Source organism: Panthera tigris, chromosome B3 (genome assembly GCF_018350195.1).
Source record: "Panthera tigris isolate Pti1 chromosome B3, P.tigris_Pti1_mat1.1, whole genome shotgun sequence".
In the NCBI taxonomy this organism is placed as follows: Eukaryota; Metazoa; Chordata; class Mammalia; order Carnivora; family Felidae; genus Panthera; species Panthera tigris.
The window spans coordinates 5,822,480-5,842,833 of record NC_056665.1 but is presented as its reverse complement, the minus strand read 5'-3'; the positions used below and the strand labels follow the sequence as shown (position 1 = coordinate 5,842,833).

At 59.3% G+C, this 20,354-nt stretch overlaps 1 protein-coding gene across 4 annotated transcripts in view; it reads left to right on the top strand.

Annotated features, from left to right (window-relative positions):
* Window positions 1–19,945, top strand: part of ZNF710 (zinc finger protein 710) — a 70,470-nt gene extending 50,525 nt beyond the window's left edge. For 3 of the 4 annotated variants that reach the window (XM_042988046.1, XM_042988045.1, XM_042988044.1), the window contains exons 2-5: window positions 6,896–8,387; window positions 12,843–13,034; window positions 13,514–13,688; window positions 17,268–19,945. In XM_042988046.1, the coding sequence (XP_042843980.1) occupies window positions 6,924–8,387; window positions 12,843–13,034; window positions 13,514–13,688; window positions 17,268–17,434 (1,998 nt within the window). In that variant the 5' untranslated portion in view covers window positions 6,896–6,923 and the 3' untranslated portion in view covers window positions 17,435–19,945. Of the gene's footprint in view, window positions 1–6,621; window positions 8,388–12,842; window positions 13,035–13,513; window positions 13,689–17,267 lie in introns of those variants that run through there. The other variant, XM_015535775.2, reaches the window with a different exon arrangement.
* The last annotated feature ends 409 nt before the right edge of the window (window positions 19,946–20,354 follow it).

Sequence of the window (20,354 nt, the reverse complement as noted above, 5' to 3'; positions counted from 1 at the left end):
GGCCAAATGTACAGTAAAATTAACCTGAGGGTCTCAGGCTGTGGAAGAGGCCCTCGCCCTGCCCCACAGGCTGAGGAATGCTTCCCCGGAGGCGGTGCCTGCGATGAACCTTAAAGGATGAGGGGGTTTTCACTCAGTGCAGGGGAAGGGCAGGCCTGGCAGAGGGGTCAGCCTGTGCAAAAGCCCTGAGGTAGGAAACAGGTGTTTGTGCACACTGCAAAGGTACGGGAAGATTTAGTGGAGGGTCAGGCAGAGCCTGGCTGGGAACAGCACCGAGCACTCAGCTAAGGCACGAGGACTTTATCCTATAGGCCACATGGCTGAGGGTGGGCTTGGGGCCACAACCTGTCTTTGCCTTGCCCTCTCACTGTGTGACCTTGGACCAGTCCCTTCCCTGGGCCTCCCTTTCCTCATCTGTAAAAAGAAGTGGTCGGGCACGCTGTACGTGCGGTTTGTGGGCCGGTGGCACTGTGTTGGTGGCCCAGCCACTCTGACTCCTGGAGGCGGGCTCAGCAAATCTGTCCACGGAGAAAAGGGGAAGCTGAGACAAAGGGAGACTCACACACTTCCCCCTTGGCCGCCGCACCCCACCCCCCTGTCTGCTCCCTCATTGCGGGCCTCACGCTGCTGAGTCCAGTGAGGCCCGGGGCTGGCAGAAGTGAGACTGTGGCAAGGAGCCCCGAGGTTTGCACAAGACTCCAGCTCTGGCTTCTGCTTCCTCTTCCTTTCTGGGGACGTGAGCGGATTTACCTTTAAGTCTTCAGTGAGGGAGACGGCCGGGGAAATGGAGGGCGGTTTTGCCACAAGTTGAAGTCCATGAGTGCTTACACCTGGGATCGCCCTCCCTGGAGAAGCCACCTGCCGCGCACACGCCAGGCTCAGCCTCTCTGGACCCAGGGGCCCAGACGCACATAGAGCCCCAGCAGTACAGCTGGTGACGGGGGCAGAAAGAGAAGCCGGAGCCGGATGCCATGGGGTGGGAATGCCCGATGGGAGTGAGACCATCCTCTGTTCTCTACTGGCCCCCGAACTGTCTCCCCAGGGCCCCACCCCCAGGGCTGCACCCCCCAACCCAGAGAGCCCGCCCAGGGCAGCTCCTTGCGGGCGGGAACTTCATTTTGCTGTCAACAGTATCCCTACAACCGAGACTGGTACCCAGCACCTTGTGGGTCCCCAGTAGCTGTAACTGGGTCAGTGGTTCCGTGGCAGGACTGGAGACTTTGCCTCTGGGCCACCTGGTGATTCAAGGCCAACATGAAGGGGCCAGGGGTAAACTCGCCCTCCCAGCAGAAGCCCCAGAGCTCTGTGGAGCACGGGTCAGGGCACAGGTCCTGACACCTACTAGACCCTCCACGGGTGGTCGGTCATCAAAGTGAACTGATCGTGGGCGCGTGGGGACATCCCAAGGCTGGGATGGCAGAAGGCCCAGGGTATTCCTAGGTCGGCAGTTGGATTTTGAGACGATGTCCCGGTGGTAGAATTTAGTCCGAGAATAAGCCGGTGGTCACTTCCTTCACAGAGGCTCCTATCCCAGCAGCCCCAAGCCAGTCCAGGCCTCCCACATCTTCCACCCGAACTCCGCCCCACAGTCTGTGTTTTGGGGACACTGGCCACCCCAAGTGCCCCAGCCCTCTCCTGCTCTCAGAGGGGAATGTGCACAGGGCAGGGGACTCCCTGACAGGAAAGGTGCTTTCAGAGCAGTGTGGGGAGAAGAAATGCAGTGGTGATGCTGGGTGACGGGCAGGTAGGCCAAGGATTAACCCATGCTCAAGGTTCCAACGAGCCACTTGTGCCCTTTTGACAGATGAGGAAACCGAAACCCTGTGCGGTCAGGTGACTTGTCCGGGGTCACACAGCAAGTCCCTCATTAATGCATTTAACAAGAGTGTCCGTGTTTATAGGGACCATTGTAGTACCCAGTAGGTGAAGGGACAGCAGGGACAGCGCTCTGGGGGGGTGGGGGGCACGGGTCCCTGTCTGGCTGGGGAAGGCCTCCTGCTGGGCCTCAGGGGTGTGGCTTAGGGCCCTCCCCAGGGGGCTGGTGCCCTGGGAAATAGGACTGCTCATTCCCTCTCCTTCCTCTGCTTTTGTTTCTTGACCTCCACAGCCTCTCCCTCCCCTTTCCCCCAACTTCCTCATCCCTCCCCTCTCCCCCTCTCTCCCTTCCCCTCCTTCCCTCTCTCCATCTCTCCCTCTCCCCCTCTAAGTCTCCCTCTCCCACTCTTCCCTCCCCCTTTCTCTCCCCTCTCACCTCCTCGGCCTCCCCACTTCTGCTGTGGCCTCCCTTCCCCCCACTCCCAGCTCCAGGGTTTAAGCTATTCCCTCCCCTTCGTTTCCCTGCCGGAGCCATGTCCTTTCTCTGCACCCTGGGGAACCAAGGGTACCCTGGCAGGAGGCTGAACTCCATCCTGCCCGGATGGATGCCCCTCTCCTCCTAGCAGGCTGTGGAGAGCCCGCGAAGGTCCCAGTTCCCCTCTCTCCTGGACACTGGTGAGCTTTTGTTCTGAGCCCCGGCACGAGTGGTGGGGCAAAGGCCTTGCCCTGAGAGGGGAGCGCCACCAGGGGGCTCCAGGCAGATGACACAAGGGGCCTGGGTTGGGGGAGGTGCCTGGCTCCCAGGTGGTGCGCACCTGGCAGGCTCTGCTCCCGCCCTGGGTAGCCTCAAGCTGGGGCCTAAACACAAGGGCGAGAGCCAGTGTGTGCGGAGGGGAGACCTAAAAGGTGGCCCAGGAGGAGGAGAAGTAGTGACACTGGGTTGCAGAGCCCCCGCCTGCCCAGCTACCCGTTTCTCTGGGTGGCGGACGGAACACGCACGTGAAATGCAGGGGGATCAGATACCGTCTGTCTCCTCTCTCGGGGCCTCTCTCTCCGCACACGGGGCCCCTGCGCAACCCGCACGCGCATGCGCAGGGTGGTATGTGTTCTGCTCAGGCAAGTGTCTGTCCCGTGTAAGTGGAAGGCAGGGGTTGGCCTGGCCAGGCGGGCACGGGGCTCGTGCGGACTCCAGGAGGAAGTGCGGTCGGGGTGCAGACCGGTAGGGGCCCCTGGCCGCCCTAGAGGGGACCCCGGAGCAGCCAGACAGGAATAGCCCCGAGGCTTCCCAGTCGCAGTTTGCCCGGGGCCCATGAGCACCTGCTGTCTCCCCGGGACCTGAGGACCCCAGGGCAGCACCCGGGAGCTGCGGCCAGGCCCACACCCCTGACGCCACCTGCCAGGGTGCACAGGCAAAGGAACCGAGCTGGGCGCGCCGGGCCCGGATGGGGCCGGGCTGGAGGGCCCACAGGCCTGCCCGCAGACCCAGCTGTGCCCCGACAGGACGCTAAGCATGTGACTTAGGCGCAGGGTTCCTGGGCTGTGAAACGAAGGGCACGCGACCCCCACGCCCACTCCCCATGGGGTGGTTTTTCGGATTAAATGACTCACCTGGGACCTTCTGAGCGCTCAGCAAAGCCAGACCTGTAGCCCTTTTGCCCACATTTGTGGCTCGTTGGCCCCTCTGCGTCCCGCCCCGCTTGGGCACAGACCCCTGAGCAGGTCCCCTTTTACACCCAGGCATGGGCTCCTGTCACAGAAACCTGGAGTCCAGCCCCAAAGTCAAAACTGCCTGCCTGCTCCCCCGGGAAGGGGACGCCTGCCTGGTCGGGGGCTGGGGTGATCCTTAGGAGTGGCCCCTTTCGGTCTTAAAGGTCACTCCTAACAGGATGGTCACCTGTACGGTGACCCGCCCCTCGGGGGGGACCACACCAGACCTGAGCTCCAGCTCCCCACGGCTCCTCTGCCGCCAGAGTGAGGATTTCTTTGCTCCCGCTCCCCAGGTCCCTTGAGGTTGCCAGGAAGGGAGGGTGCCAGCTTTGGGATTGAGGAGAGGAAGACAAAGAGAAAACTAACATTTTTTTTAAATTATTTTTTTAAGTGTATTTATTCTGAGAGAGAGCATGTGAGCAAGTGCAGGCAGGGGAGGGGCAGAGAGAGCAGGAAAGAGAGAATCCCAAGCAGGCTCTATGCCATCAGCACGGAGCCCAACACAGGGCTCGAGCCTGTGACGCCGGGTTCGCGGGTTCGCGACCTGAGCCGAAATCGAGAGTCAGACACTCAAGCGACTGAGCCGCCCGGGCGCCCCGAGGGCACGAACATTTGCGCTGACGTCCTCACCTGTCCTTACCACCCCACGGCCAGGCACTGCGTCCCCTCCACAGCAATGAATCTGAGGCTCGGGACACTGTGGGATCTGCCCCAGCGAGAAAAGGGCAAAATGCGAATTTGAACTCCAAACCTAGCGTAGGCTCCGCTGCTGGGGATGGGTTCCTCCCTCCGCTGGCCCTGACTTCAGGGAAGTCTAGAAAAAGTGCTGCGTTTGTGGTTCGCTCAAACCCACAACGGGGCGTGAAGGCTATCACCTGGAGTTGTGTCACACTGGCCACCGAGAGCAGAGGCAAGGATACTGCCCCACCGGGCGGCCCGAGGGGGCACAGTGGTCTCCTCTGAGGACTCCTTGAGGGCAGGACCCTGCCTCGCCTCCCTCGAATGTCTGAGCGCAAGGCCCAACTCATAGCAGGGATTTAGCAAAGTTTTTGTCGCGCTAGAAAATGAATGAGTTCTTAGTTCCTGGAATGAATGAGTTCTTGTCCCAGAAACACCCCAACCTTGGCAGAATTTGGGGCCCTGGAATGGAGAAATCTCTAGGCTCTGTGGCCTTACCGGCAGGAAAATCTTCTTCCAGAGGTCTGGGCAAATAACGAAGTTAATTGTTTACATTTGGTGAGGGCTTTATAATTACCTAATCCCCCTTCACCGGGTTATGACCTGGGCCCTTGCAACCCTTCCTCGCAGGGGTAGGTGTTTCCATTCCCATTTTTTAGATGGGGAAACTGAGGTGCAGAGGTGACTTTGAAGTGACTCTCCTCAGAGTGACTCTTGTCACTTGTAAGTGACAGAGCTAGGACTTGGGGCCGAGCTGCCTGACCTCCATTTCCGTGCTCTTTCCAGCAGGGGAAGTGGGGGGTGGGCTGAATCAGGTGTAGCCCCTCCAGCCTGTTCCAGGTGGACCCTGAATCCCGTGTCAGGTTCTGTTCATCTGACCCCTTCCACGAGAGCCTTCCTTGAAGATTAATAGTTTAATCTGTAGTGTCTGTTTCAAGGAAGCTAAATTCCTGTCTGGGGTATTTTATTTTTAGCCCGCTTCAGGAAGGGGAAGCTGCACCGGCCTGTGGGGGGAGGGAGACACCAGGCTCGGAGCCGGCTTCCTGAGGAAAGGCCGCAGCCCGCGCCATGCGCCTGACCGTGACCCTGAGACCAGACCAGGCAAGGCAGGCGGGAGCCACCCCAGGAATGTCTTTCCCCTTCGCCTGGAGCAGGCGCTGAGCGGGGTGGGCGTTCTAACCGTGCCCTCCCACATCCGGGGCACACATCCTGGTCCTGGGGAGGCCCGGAGAGGGCGCCAGGGTGGGCGGGGAGGGCCGGGAAGTCCCAGGAACAGGTGGAATTTGAGGAAAGCCTGGGAGGCCGGCGGGAGGGGCTGGGTGCTCCGCACGGGTGCGGGTGCGAGAACCCTGTGCAAGGCCGGCTACTCCGTCCCTAGGAAGGCCAGCGCACCCGGGGTCTGGACCAGGCAGGTGGGTGCCTTGGCTTCTGTGAAAGGACCTGGTAGGTCAGAGAGCATGCCTGGGAACCTGGGAGCTGGCTCCTCAGACCTTCTCTCAAACATGTTAGCCATCACGAGGCCCTTCCTTCAAATCAGATCTCACATGAGGTTCCAGTTGTACAAATCAGATAAAAGCTGTATTTAAAAAAAAAAATTTTTTTTAATGTCTATTTATTTTGGAGACAGAGGGCGAGTGGGGGGAGGAGCAGAGAGGGAGGGAGACACAGCATCTGAAACTGTCTCCAGGCTCTGGGCTGTCAGCACAGAACCCCATTTGGGGCTCAAACCCCTGAACCGCGAGATCATGACCTGACCCCAAGTCCAACGCTTAACCGACGGAGCCACCCAGGCACCCCAAAAGCTGTATTTTTAATTGGCATACATTTGGATATCTGAATGTATTATACTCAGCTAATCCAGAACAGTAACCTGTTGTGACACAGTCTTATAGCATCAGGCTTGAAAGACAGATCGACCTCGGCTCCTTATTTATTTATTTTTTCTTTCTTTCTTTCTTTCTTTTTAACCAAAGCACCTCACTCATATGGTCAAGCCATTACACATGGTGACAGCTGTTTAACACCTCACTGTACAGTCTGAGGGTCTGTGCGAAATTAATTGCCTTGGCAACAAAGCCAGTGAAGCTACAGAATGTGTTGGAATGAGGTATATGTTACATGTAGGGAGATGGGTTTTCCAAAATTGATTTTTAAAATAGAGGGGGGGGGGGCCCTGGGTGGCTCAGTTAAGCGTCAGAATCTTGATAACCCTCAGGTCATGATCTCACCGTAGGTGGGATCCAGGCCCTCCGGGGGCCCTATGCTGACAGCGCGGAGCCTGCTTGGGATTCTCTCTCTCTTCTCTCTGCCCCTCCCCTTCTCTTGCTCTCTCCCATGATAAATAAACTTTAAAATAGAACTTTACTTTCTGCGATTTTGAATCCGATTTTTGAGCTGCTCTTGGAAAGACATTATGGGGAACCTACTTTAAGAGGGAATTCAACCCTCCTGTGGCAGGTGGGAAGACCGAGGCCAACAAGGGGGCAGGGCTTACCCAGGATCCCACAGGGGGATGGAGAAGATGGTCAGATATGCGGAGGGTGTCATTGCTCCCGGTAATTGCAAGTGTGTCCTGTTCCCAGGGCAGGAGGAGAAAGACGTCAGGGACAGACGCACCCCGGATCAGCCAAGCGCTCGCCGAATGCGTGTCTGCGTGTTGCGTGTGCGGCATTAACGTTCCCTTCTCTTCCCGCAGCGATGCCCTCCTAGCCAGCCGCCCCGGGATGGAGGGCTTCATGGACTCAGGGACACAGACGGATGCCGTGGTGGTGCTGTCCTTGGCTCAGGCCGCCGTGCTGGGCCTGGTCTCGGAAAATGAGCTCTTTGGAGCCACCATAAGCCCCGAAGCCTTCTACCCGGACCTGGGGCCTGAGCTGTCCGGGCCGGCCATTGGGGAGCCCGGGCCCCCGGGCCCCGACATCTACCAGCTGGCCTGCAACGGGCGGGCCCTGGAGGAGCCGGCGGAAGAGGAGGTGCTGGAGGTGGAGGCGGCCTTCGAGAAGCACACCCGGCGGAAGACGCGACCGCCTGTGCGGCTGGTGCCCAAGGTCAAGTTCGAGAAGGTGGAGGAGGAGGAGGAGGAGCAGGAGGTCTACGAGGTGTCCGTGCCTGGTGACGACAAGGATGCAGGCCCAGGGGAGGCCCCTGCCGAGGCGGCCAGTGGCGGCTGCGAGCCCCTGGTGCAGAGCAGCGCCGTCAAGATGATCGACCTCAGCGCCTTCAGCCGCAAGCCCCGGACGCTGCGGCACCTGCCCCGAGCCCCGAGGCCGGAGCTGGACGCGGCCCCCTACGACCCCCACTTCCCAGACCCGGCCCGGGACGGCTTCTCCGAAGCCGGCATGGCGCTGCCGGGGCCGGAGGCCCTGCCCGTGGAGTGTGGCTTCGAGCCGCCCCACCTGGCCCCCCTGAGCGACCCCGAGGCCCCCACCATGGAATCCCCGGAGCCCGTGAAGCCGGAGCAGGGCTTCGTGTGGCAGGAGGCGGGCGAGTTCGAGGCCGACTCGGCGGGCTCGACGGCGGAGCGCCACAAGAAGGCCCAGCTGGACCGGCTGGACATCAACGTGCAGATCGACGACTCCTACCTGGTGGAGGCGGGTGACCGCCAGAAGCGCTGGCAGTGCCGCATGTGCGAGAAGTCCTACACGTCCAAGTACAACCTGGTGACCCACATCCTGGGTCACAACGGCATCAAGCCGCACTCGTGCCCGCACTGCAGCAAGCTCTTCAAGCAGCCCAGCCACCTGCAGACGCACCTGCTGACGCACCAGGGCACCCGGCCCCACAAGTGCCAGGTGTGCCAGAAGGCCTTCACGCAGACCAGCCACCTCAAGCGCCACATGCTGCTGCACTCCGAGGTCAAGCCGTACAGCTGCCACTTCTGCGGCCGCGGCTTCGCCTACCCCAGCGAGCTCAAGGCCCACGAAGTGAAGCACGAGAGCGGCCGCTGCCACGTCTGCGTCGAGTGCGGCCTGGACTTCTCCACCCTGACCCAGCTCAAGCGCCACCTGGCCTCCCACCAGGGCCCCACCCTCTACCAGTGCCTCGAGTGCGACAAGTCCTTCCACTACCGCAGCCAGCTGCAGAACCACATGCTCAAGCACCAGAACGTGCGGCCCTTCGTGTGCACGGAGTGCGGCATGGAGTTCAGCCAGATCCACCACCTCAAGCAGCACTCCCTCACCCACAAGGTAGGGCCGGCCGGCTGGCGCCTCCCCCCGGGGCCCCGCCCCCTCGCCGCCCGGGGCCCCGCCCCTCTCCCCCAGGGCGCCTCCCCCCTCGCCCCCTAGGGCCCCGCCCCCTCGCCGCCCGGGGCCCCGCCCCTCTCCCCCAGGGCGCCTCCCCCCTCGCCCCCTAGGGCCCCGCCCCCACCCCCAGGGCCCCGCCCCTCTCCCCCGCAGGGCACCTCCTCCCTCACCCCCTAGGGCCCCTCCCCCACCCTCCCAGGGCCCCGCCCCTCTCACCCCCAGGGCGCCTCCCCCCTTGCCCCCTAGTGCCCCGCCCCCACCCCCAGGGCCCCGCCCCTCTACCCCGCAGGGCGCCTCCTCCCTTGCCCCCTAGTGCCCCTCCCCCACCCTCCAAGGGCCCCGCCCCTCTCCCCCGCAGGGCACCTCCCCCCTCGCCCCCTAGGGCCCCGCCCTTACCCCCAGGGCCCCGCCCCTCTCCCCCTCAGGGCGCCTCCTCCCTTACCCTCCAGGACCCATCCCCTCACCCTCCCGGGGCCCCGCCCCTCTCACCCCCAGGGCGCCTCCCCCCTTGCCCCCTAGGGCCCCGCCCCCACCCCCCAGGGCCCCGCCCCTCTCCCCCCCAGGGCGCCTCCCCCCTTGCCCCCTAGGGCCCCGCCCCCACCCCCCAGGGCCCCGCCCCTCTCCCCCGCAGGGCGCCTCCCCCCTTACCCTCCAGGACCCATCCCCTCACCCTCCCGGGGCCCCGCCCCTCTCACCCCTAGGGCGCCTCCCCCCTTACCCTCCAGGACCCATCCCTCACCCTCCCAGGGCCCCGCCCCTCTCACCCCCAGGGCGCCTCCCCCTTGCCCCCTAGGGCCCCGCCCCCACCCCCAGGGCCCCGCCCCTCTCCCCCCCAGGGCACCTCCCCCTTGTCCCCTAGGGCCCCGCCCCCACCCCCAGGGCCCCGCCCCTCTCCCCCGCAGGGCGCCTCCTCCCTTACCCCCTAGGGCCCCTCCCCCACCCTCCCAGGGCCCCGCCCCTCTCCCCCACAGGGCGCCTCCCCCCTTACCCTCCAGGACCCATCCCCTCACCCTCCCGGGCCCCGCCCCTCTCACCCCCAGGGCGCCTCCCCCCTTACCCTCCAGGACCCATCCCCTCCCTCGCAGGGCCCCTCCCCTCTCCTTCCCAGGACCCCTCACCCCCCCCAGGGCCCTTCCCAAGGGCCCTGCCCCAGATCTGAGGTCCCTCCTGTAGGTCTTCCACCCGGTGCTTACAAAATAGTGCTTGAGATCATCTAGGTGCTAATTTAGATGCTACGCGGATGAACTTTTCTTATGTTTGTAGTTCCGTGTTTATTTGGATGAGTATTAGAAAAAATACAATTGAAATTAGGGGGTTTTTTAATAGCAAAACTTACTTTGTAAAGTTTTGAGTGAGGGGCACCTGGGTGGCTGAGTCTGCTGAGCAGCCAGCTTTGGCTCGGGCCATGGTTTCATGGTTCACGGGTTGGAGCCCAGAATTGGGCTCTCTGCTGTCAGCGTGGAGCCCGCTTCAGATCCTCTGTCCCTCTCTCTCTGCCCCTCCCCTGCTAATGCTCGCTCTCTCTCTCTCTCTCTCTCTCAAAAATAAACATTTTTGGGAGCGCCTGAGTGGCTCAGTCGGTTAAGCATCCAGCTCTTGATTTTAGCTCAGGTCATGATCCCCGGGTTTGTGGAAACCCCCCCCCCACCTCCAGGATACTCTGTGCCCACAGCATGGAGCCTGCTTCAGAGCCTCTGCCTCCCTCTCTCCGCCCCTCCCCCACTCTCACCTGCTCCCTCCCTCAAAAATAAATAAACGTTAAAAAAAATTAAGATAAATAAACATTTTAAAAAAATAAATAAAATAAAAATTTTTGAATGCAATATTTGAGGAACCCCTGCAGGCCCCAGGGAACACAGTTGGAGAACCACTGAAGCAGCCTGCCCTTCCTTCCTATTTTAGACTGGAGGGTCGAGGCCAGGAGGCCCCAAGGCAACGGACATGACAGAAATACAGAGGGTTTCCTTTCTCCTTGTAATTACAAAAGTGTATCAAAACCTGTGCCTTCCCTTTAGGAAAAGTTTAATTTTCTTTCTTTCTTTCTTTCTTTCTTTCTTTCTTTCTTTCTTTCTTTCTTTCTTTCTTTCTTTCTTTCTTAGTTTATTTCTTTTGAGAGCAACAGAGACAGCATGAGTGGGGAAGGGGCAGAGAGAAAGCGAGACAGAATCCCAAGCAGGCTCCACTCTCAGCCAGAGCTGAGACCACCCCCACCCCTTCCCAGACCGGGCCCCGGAACCTAGCATCCTGCTTCCTGAGCCGGAGGCTTGGCCCCCAGAGTGTGGCTTTGAGCCGCCCTACGTGGCCCCCCCCCCCCCCCCCTGCGCGGGACTCAAACCCGTGAAACCGTGAGATCATAACCTGAGCTGAAACCAAGAGTCAGACGCTTAACCGACGGAGCCACCCAGGTGCCCCAAAATACATTTCGTTTGAAAAGAGAGCAGACGTAAGGGGAAATACTTGTTGCGGAGAAGTCCAGTATGGCCAAACGAGGCAGAGTGGTTTGTGGGGCTAGAAGATGGAACACGCTGTCCTGCTCCACTATGTCCCTTAGACATAACTTTGACCCATTGTCCCCTGCCGCCCTTCCCGTCCCTTCAGCCACTGCCCCCCCCTCCCAGAGGTCCTCCTGTCCAGGCAGACGGAACGAGGCCTCTCGGGTCCCCCAGCCCCTCTCTGGCACTTAGGCTGCCCCATCGTTTCTACCCCACATCCGACCAGCTTCACGCTTTGACGCTGAATGTGCGCACAGCTCCCACCTTCCCTCGTGGCAGCCTCAGGGACCCTCCAGGGCCAGCCTGTGTCCTCACCTCTCCTGTGCACACGGCAGTGAGTGCGGGAGTGAGGGCCCGTCAGGCCTTCCCTGCCCCGGGAACGTTTTCTACCGGCGCGGAGATGATTTGTAGGTTTTATGGCAGCTGTTCCCCCCCCAGTCAGCTGGTAGGGCTGCGGAAGTGTCGTGTTAAGAAGGACTCTGAAGCTGAGTCTGAGCTCAGCCTTAAAAGCAGAGCAGGGGTGAGGGTGAGAGTGATACGCACGCGTGCCCCGTTCGTACCGTCTTTCTCCTCTACCGAAAACCCCCACGAGTCTGCAAAGCGTCCAAAGAGAAATAATACTGTGAAGCAAAACTGAAAACAAGAAGCAAAGGCTAAGAAAGTCGCACATAGCTCTGTCATCGGCGTGAATTTGCACAACGTGTGCAACATGCACTTGGGCGGGAGGCGGCCCCGGGGCAGGGCCCCCTGGTGGTCAGACACCTCTTCAGCGTGTCCAGCAAGCATACCCGCGATATGACGTGTCCCCATCTGCTAAAGGAAAGAGACACAGGCACCGTTACATTATGATACGAAACTTTGTCCCCAATAAGCACTTGGGACAGCAGCTGTGACCACAGACATGTGTCTGTCCTACTGGGGATCTTCTAAGTTACTGACTCAGCAAAGAGATGAGCCCCCAACTTTTGTCCTTTCCTCCCCGGACAATACATCAGACCCCCTGTGCCCACAGCACCCTGTCCCGCACTGGGGGTCACCTCCAGACCACGAAAGACCATGTTGACAGTCAAACCAGAGGGTTTTCCCCTGGAATTTTTGTCTCCTGGGGCCGAGCGTCCCAAACTCCTTCAATGATGGGAATCACTTGGGGGACCTGCTGAGACTAAAAATTCCTGGGCCCACTGGATCGGGATCTCCAGGGAGGAGTCTCCTGAGAGGCTGTATGGGTAACGAGAACTTCAGGTGGTTCTTATCACCAGGGAAGCTTGCAGAACTCTCATGGGGTCAAGTGGATGGGCTCCAGAGGTTTGGGACTTCTTGTATTCAGATTCGAGTGTCATTTTTCCTGGAGCGTCCATGCTTTTAATCATATTCTCAAAGGGGTCCGTGAACCAGAAAGACCACTGAAGGATGGGACTGAGGGGAAAGACGCATACACATGCTCTTGACCTGAGGACAGTCCACCAGGCTACGGCTGCCTTCTTGGCCACATGTCCCTGGTGCCTGGCGTGTGTGATGCTGGCTTGTAGCAGGTGCCCAGGGAATAGTTGCTGGATGAATGAATGAATGAATGAATGAACGAATGAATGAATGAACACATTCGCCTTGGTGTGCTGGTGCAAACCTACAGGTACACCTGCCAAGGTGAGCGGGAGACAGCGGGTGTGTGGGCAGGAACCATGAGGCCCAGCCAGTCTCTGCCTATGACTGGAGGACTTCCTGGAGTAAGTGGCCCTGCCCCAACATTCCCCCACTTTAAACACATGGTCCCTGTTCAGAACACCCCCAGGAAGCCATTTCACTCAGACACTATGGTACACACACACACACACACACACACACACTTCCAGAGGCTGTGCCCGTCGTGTGGCCCTGACCATCACCCCTTCCTCCCCACCCCCGCCAGGGCGTGAAGGAGTTCAAGTGCGAGGTGTGTGGCCGGGAGTTCACCCTGCAGGCAAACATGAAGCGACACATGCTGATCCATACCAGCGTCCGGCCCTACCAGTGCCACATCTGCTTCAAGACCTTCGTGCAGAAGCAGACCCTCAAGACGCACATGATTGTACACTCGCCTGTGAAGCCATTCAAATGCAAGGTACCAGGCTGTCGGGGCCCCAAGGCGGGATGTCCCCACGGGCGGCCCAGAGTCAGCACGACGGCCGCAGCTGAGACCCACTCAGAGCTGGCCTGGCCAGCACGAGCAGGGGAGCCCAGCTTGGGGTGAAAATGCCAGGGTTCAGAGCCTACAAGCTGCCGCGGTTGTATTTTTTTCAAAGCTGGGGAGAGGGTGAAGGTCCCCGCACAGCCCCAGGGAAAGAGCCCAGGCGTGGGACTCTGTGTGGTCGGAGAGCCGGGCCCTGGGCTTCTGGTAACCCCAGCCCAGGGAGGGTGGTACAGTGACCAGCAAGGAGCGGCTTCCACTCTGTCTCACAGGCCCCTGGGGTCACAGGGGAAAAGGACAGAGTGAGTGCCGTGCATAGCGATGGGGACTCCGGCTGCACCGGGGAGGCGGGAGCGGGCAGGGGGTTCGGGGACGGCGGGCTCCCCGAGGGCTCAGGAGTCGGTGTGTTCCAGGTGTGTGGGAAGTCCTTCAACCGCATGTACAACCTGCTGGGCCACATGCACCTGCACGCGGGCAGCAAGCCCTTCAAGTGCCCCTACTGCTCCAGCAAGTTTAACCTCAAGGGCAACCTGAGCCGGCACATGAAGGTCAAGCATGGTGTCATGGACATCGGCCTGGACAGCCAAGGTGGGTGGGCCACGCGCAGCGGACGGAGCGGGAGCAGCGCTGTCACGGCACACTCAGGAGCCTCCTGGCCGGTTAGGGGCGTGGGGAGGCCGGCCAGGCCAGAGGCCTCACTGGGATGCGCTCAGGTCTAGGGAGGAGGCACCCTGGAAGGTCGTCACGGTGATAATGATGGGATATTTATGTATTCTTCAGAGGACTTAAGTGGGCCCACATAAACAATAATAAATACGAATAAATAATCTTTTTTTTTTTTTTTACGTTTTATTTATTTTTGAGAGAGAGAAAGAGAAAGCACGGGAGGGACAGAGAGAGAGAGAGAGAGGGAGATACAGAATCCAAAGACAGCCTCCAGGCTCTGAGCTAGCTGTCAGCACAGAGCCCGACGCGGGGCTCGAACCCACGCACCGTGAGGTCGTGACCTGAGCCGAAGTCGGACGCTTAACCGGCTGAGTCACCCAGGCACCCCAAAAATAATAAGTAATATTGATCGAGTGCTAACTGTGTGCCAGGCCTTTATTAACTCACATGGTCCTCACGGTGAGGTTGGCTCTGTTATTATCCCCATTTTTGAGATGCAGGGACTGGAGGACAGAGCAGTTAGGTAACTCATGCAAGATCACAACACACAGGAGGTGACAGGCACTTTTATGTGGACGACTAGAAGATGACATTTAAAATAAATGGAGGGGGAAGAAATTAACAAAAGGGAAAATAGCCGCTGGAAAGATGAGGGAAGCCAGGTGAGGTCACAATTCCAGATGTACCACGGGAGGGTCAGTGGACATCCCTGGGGAGCTCTGAGCATCCCAGCAGCCAAGGCAAAGAGTGTAATGCGCTCCGTCACACTCCCGTAGTGCTTGCCAAAGAGAATGTAGCCCACGTACGCAGGTAAGGGGCCTCACCCCTGCGCTGGGTGGAGGTTTCGTAGGCTCTTTGTTGTCCAATCCGTAAGGTTAGTGATAGCCTCTCCCCTCAACACTTGTCAGTAGTGGAAAACATTAGTCTCTCGGGCCTTACTGAGGGGAGGAGGCACTTTAGACATTCTACCGGAAGCAAGAGATGGCGCTTCAGGGAGGTTCCTTGTACAGTCAGGAGCTATTTGACTCTGTGGTGCACCTTCTGAGACACGGTAGCCGGGAACATGCCTGGACAAGAAGGGGTGAGTTGACTTGCCCGGACTTAACTCACGAGCAGTCCGTCAGATGCTGGGGGGTGCCTGCAATAATCCCGATTGGGTTTTGCAGCAGCTAACCAGGGAGTGGCCTGGGTTTTCTGGCAGAAACAGGCGTCCTCAGTTTTCTGTTCTTGGGGGCAAGGATGAAACCCTGTTGGCTGCAGACCGGTGCCCTCTGTAGCCCCTTCCTACGCAAAGTGTGGTACGAGAACCAACAATACGGGTGGGCATCACCTGGGATCCCGCTAGAACTGCAGACTCAGCCCTACCCCAGATCTGCTGAGTCAGAATCTGCATTTCCAAAAAGATCTCAGGGCGGTTTGTTTGCACGGTGGGGTTTCAGAAGCAAGGAGCTAGGGTGGTGGTTTCAGACATTAGTATTCACTGGAATCGCTTGGAAGCTTGTAAAACACCTGGCTGGGCTCCACCCCCAGCGTGTCTGCATCTGTACGTCTGGGTCATGCTGCAGAATTTGCATTTCCAGCAAGTTCTCAGGGGATACCGAGGCTGCTGATCAGGGACCTCCCTTTGAGAACCTTCGATCTAGACTCTAAAAGGACTGGCACTCAAACTTGGCTGCACATTGGAAGCACCCGGGGAATTTTTTTAAATGCTGATGCCAGAGTCGCAACCCCAGAGATTCAGATGTAATTGATCTGGCATATGGCCTAGGATCGGCACTTTAAGGCACTTTATAGACTGTTTTGTTGTTTTTTTTTTTTTTAATGTTTATTTATTTATGAGAGAGAGAGCACAAGCAGGGGAGAGGCAGAGAGACAGAGGGAGACACAGAATCTGAAGGAGGCTCCGGGCTCCGAGATGTCCGCACAGAGCCCGACGCGGGGCTCGAACTGACAAACTGTGAGATCATGACCTGAGCCGAAGTCAGACGCTCAATGGACTGAGCCACCCAGGTGCGCCAGCACTTTAAAGCACTTGAGATAATTCTCTGTGCGGTAGAGTTTGAGAGCCCCTGCCCCCCGCAGACCTGCCATGCATCTAACCTACCGGGAGGGAGCGGAGAAGAACTCTTCGCGTTGGAAACAGAGGTCTCTGCACACCTTGTCCCCAGGGGGTGGTGAAGGCACAGGCTGTGTCCCGTGAGGTCAGTCACCAGGAATGTGCAGGACGGCTTTCTTGCTGGCTGTACCAGGGAGTAAGGTGATTGACACTGGAATGGCTGGGACGCAAGCCAGCCTGCCTCTCGCGTATAACCTTGATCTGAGCAGCTCAGGCTTGACAGTCAGGAAGACTCACAGTGTGTCAGATGCTCTGGGTGCACGTACACACACGCACACTCAGGCTGGCCTTCTTCAGAGCTGGCTGATTCGGCCCCATAATAATGACACGGGGCGGGGAGCCTCCCTCCGTCTGTTTGAGGCATTAGCTGTGATTTTCCTCATGGTCACAAAATGGCTTCCAACAGTCGTCAGGGCACTGTGCTTCCTTGTGCACAACCAGTGGGGAGAGTAAGAGCCTCTTCCCTTTTGCTCTAGGAAACCAGTGAGAATTGGGTGACTTCAGAGATTTCACACACAGGCCTTTCCTCGTGATTCCCTGGCCTGAATTCATTCCTGAACCGCTCGTCCGTAAGGGGTGAGGTTACCCTCACACCATTGGTTCTCCACTGGGGGTGAGTCTGCCAACGTTTGGCTGAGTCTGGAGACATTTTTGATTGTTGTACCTGGGGTACCCAGGCGCCCCTCCCTCCCGCCATTTGAGGCAGAGCAGAACAGTGGATCAAAACAACGGTGCTTTCGGGCACCTGGATGGCTCAGTTGGTTAAGCGTCTGACTCCGACTCAGGTCACGATCTCACGGTTTGTGAGTTCGAGCCCCGCGTCGGGCTCTGTGCCGACAGCCTGGAGCCTGCTTCGGATTCTGCGTCTCCCTCTGTCTCTGCCCCCCCCCTGCTCGCAGTCTCGCTCACTCAAAAATAAACAAAACAACAGTGCTTTTGCTGGGTGCCCTTTGGCAAGTTGATTAACCTCTCTGAACTTCCTTTTGACCTCCTACACGGGGTTGCTGGGAGTATTCGTGAGAAGTACCACGCGTGCAGTTCGTGCTAAGCGAGTGGTGTTGCAGAAATATGACCGAGAGCAGCAGGCTCGCATGTGGCCAAGAGATCCTGCAGAGGACCCCCTAGGAGGGGCAAGAGAGGCATGACAAAGAAAAGTTCAAGGCCAGCCCTGCACCCACCCACACAACTTTAGGGCTCAGGTCTGGTGACCCAGGTGAGAAGCCACAGGGAGCCTGGGGGCCTCTCCGTGCAGGAAGGGAGGCAGCTGAGAGTCCTCTGGAAGCAATGACTAGGAAATCGTGTAGGAAGGTCCTCTGCCTCCGTGTAGAAGGGCCCGGCTCTTCCCACGAGGCGGCATCCGGGCCTCACGCGCGCCTCTCTTGCAGACCCCATGATGGAGCTGACGGGCACGGACCCCTCGGAGCTCGACAGCCAGCAGGAGACGGAAGACTTCGAGAACGCCTATACGTACGCTGGCGTGCACAGCAGCACCGAGGCCAGCGTCCTCACCGAGCAGGCCATGAAGGAGATGGCCTACTACAACGTGCTATAGCACAAGCCGGGCGCCCACAGGGCGAGGAGGGCTTGGGACGCGGGGGGAGACCCACGTGCCGCGGGCGCACCTCCCGCGGCTGAGAAAGCTACTGCCCCGCTGTCCCGAGCCCTCCCCTCCCACGGAGTCGTTTGCACCACTTCGGGACCCGTAGACCAAATGGAGACTGTACTACTGGCCTCAGCTGTGAACCAGGCCCAGGCCCCAGGCATCTGGGGGAGGAAGGAGAGCACAGGAGGCCCAGCTCTGGGTCTCCTTGGCCTGCTGCTGTGGGAGGGTGGGAGGAATGCTGATCGGGCCGTTGGGGGATAGGCCACAGGGGCACGGGTCCTTGGGCCTCTCCAGGGGCCCAGCCGAGCTGGGGCAGCCAGTGGGGAGGGGTTTGATCGCTTCCTGTCCGCTCCTCCTGGGGTCCCGGCACTGGAGGAAGAGAGAACGTGAGTCTTGCCTTGTTTCTCCTCTGGACCAACTCCTGCCTCTAGGGATGTTTGAGCTCCTGTGCTGGTCAGCACTGCCCCCCCCGATCCCTCACCAGCCCCTGGGCCGCCAAAAGCCCAGGCCCCAGAGCCCCCCTTCCCCACCTTGTCCATAAACAGCCAGGCAGGGCCCTCTGCCTTCTACCTCCTGGTGCCTCCCGCGCTCTCCTCCAGCCAGGCATGCATGCCGCCCCGGTCCTGGCCTTAGGAAAGCAGGGTGTAGCCCGGCCCCCGGCGAATGCCCGCTCCAGCCAACCCCCAGAAGGCCCCCCCTCCAGCCATTTAAAAGTGGGTGTCCCTAAAGTGGATTTCAACAAATGTCATCCGGTTCTGTGCTGAACTGGTCCCCGCACCAGGGTCCCCCGATGTGAACAAAGCTGGGATGTGCCTTTCGCTGGGCACACACTGAGACAGATGGGGGCCCCCTCGAGTGAGGGGCAGGGCACAGCGAAGGGATCACGGGGACTGAGAGGGGCTGTCCCCAGAGGAGGCCAAGGACCACCTGGGGGGTGGCTGGAGTATTTTATTATTAACAAGTATCCATTTTGAGGATGGGGACAGCCAAGACTCAACAGGTTCCCAGAAAGAACAACATAGTTAAAAAGAAAATGAAGACCATAGAGATAAAAAAATTTTTGAGCAAAAGGGGTATTTTGAAGGTAATTTATTATTTTTTTTCCTTTCCAACTCTGTCACCTATTCTTTCTGCTGGAGATCATTTTCTTTTTCCAAATGGAAGCTCCCTTGTGTGCCGTGAGCGCTTCACGCCTCCCTGAGCTCCGGTGGCCCGCCAGGCAGGACTCCGGCGCGGAGGGGGGTTGGCAGGGAGCCTCGGGCCCTGGCGAGAGGCAGGACGCAGAGCTGGGCAGGCCCTCCGCCCCTGCCCGGCCTCTCCAGCCAGTGACTCGCTCTGCACCACCCACCTCAGCGGCCAAGGCTGCTCGATTCTGCTCAGCCGACAGCTCCCTCCCTTGCTTGCCTACTCTCATCGCCTCTGTCCCCACGCCAGCTCCTGCCCCGGGAACCGAAGACAGGCCCAGGGCATGAAATAGTACATTCAGGAATGCTAGGGCACCCGGACTCCTGCCCACTCGCCTCCTGAGGCCTCAGTGGAGGGGGGGCAGGCAGGGCTGTCCCCAAAGGCACGAAGGAGGTGAAGCCACCAACTTCGGCCCGGAAACCAGGAAAGGAGGGGGAACAGCCGGGGGGGGGGGGGGGGACCAGTTTGAAATGCAGCTGACTACCCCCAAAGCTGTACCCTTAGTGAAGGACCAAGCCAGGCTTCAGGGTGGCTGTGATCAGGACTGAGGGGAGGACAAGGTGGCCTCGGGATCAGGCAGCCAGGTGCCCCTTCCTTCTCTGCTTAAGCTCATGCTAAGAGGCAACAAACGAGAGGACTGGGGGCTCAAAGGAGCCTTTTCCCCTCCAGAACCCCGAGGCGCCCCCCCCCAGCCCCCCAGGTGCCCGCCATGATGACCCTCAGGTGGCAGTGACCCCGTCACTGTAGAAGACATTTTCTCCTGCTGAGCAGAAGCATCACCCCCTGCAAACTACCTCTTCCCACAATGTCTTTCTCCCCTGGTACCAAAAAGAACCCTGTACCTCCTCCTTCTCCTCCTCCTCCTCCTCCTCCTCCTCTTTCCTGCCAGCGCAGTGGCCTTGGTCTTGGAAACCCAAGGGAGACGGTCTGGCCCCCAGGGCGGGGCTCTCCTTTCCTCCCCCAGCCCTGCCATCAGCTCGGCCCTCTGCGAGGTTCAATACTTGAACGCCCCCTGCCCTGTGCCTTGGACCCAGGCAAAGCTAAGAGAAAGAAACAGCACAACTTAAACAATTTGAGCTGGGGGGTGGTCTCGGCAAGGCTCCTGTCCTCACCCCTCCCCAACCTCTCAAGAGAGGCGTGCGGCCTCTTGGGTGACTTGGAAACTCCTGGACGAATTCCATTCTAACTTATTTTGACGTGTATACAAACCAACTGTTTAGAAATTCCACTTGTGCAAAGCCCTACTGTGTTTTTATGTTCCCGTTTAAGAGAGAAGTTTACTTAGCAATAATTATAAATAAATGAATATTCTTTAGCGAGGTGACTGTGAGTGCTTCTTCCCGTGGTTCTTGGGGACTTGGTCCTCACCCCTCCCCCAGAAGGAACTCCCAACAAAGCTGCCCTGCCCCACACAGCAGGGCATCCATCGCTTGCTCTCCGAGGAGGGGAAGAAAGGGAAGAAACGCAGACCATCCTTCAGACCATCCTTGGCATTGGAATGGCCACCTGCAGGGCCAGGCGCCTACGGGGAGCCGCTCCAAGCCCAAGAGAGGAGGGCTGCGGCCAAGGCCCCAGAATTCCCACCACTTGCAGAGAAAAGCCGCTTCTCCTCTTGACCCACCGACAGGGTACCAGGACAGAAGCCAGCTCACGACGCCAGACTGCGCCTCCGAGGCTGCCAGCC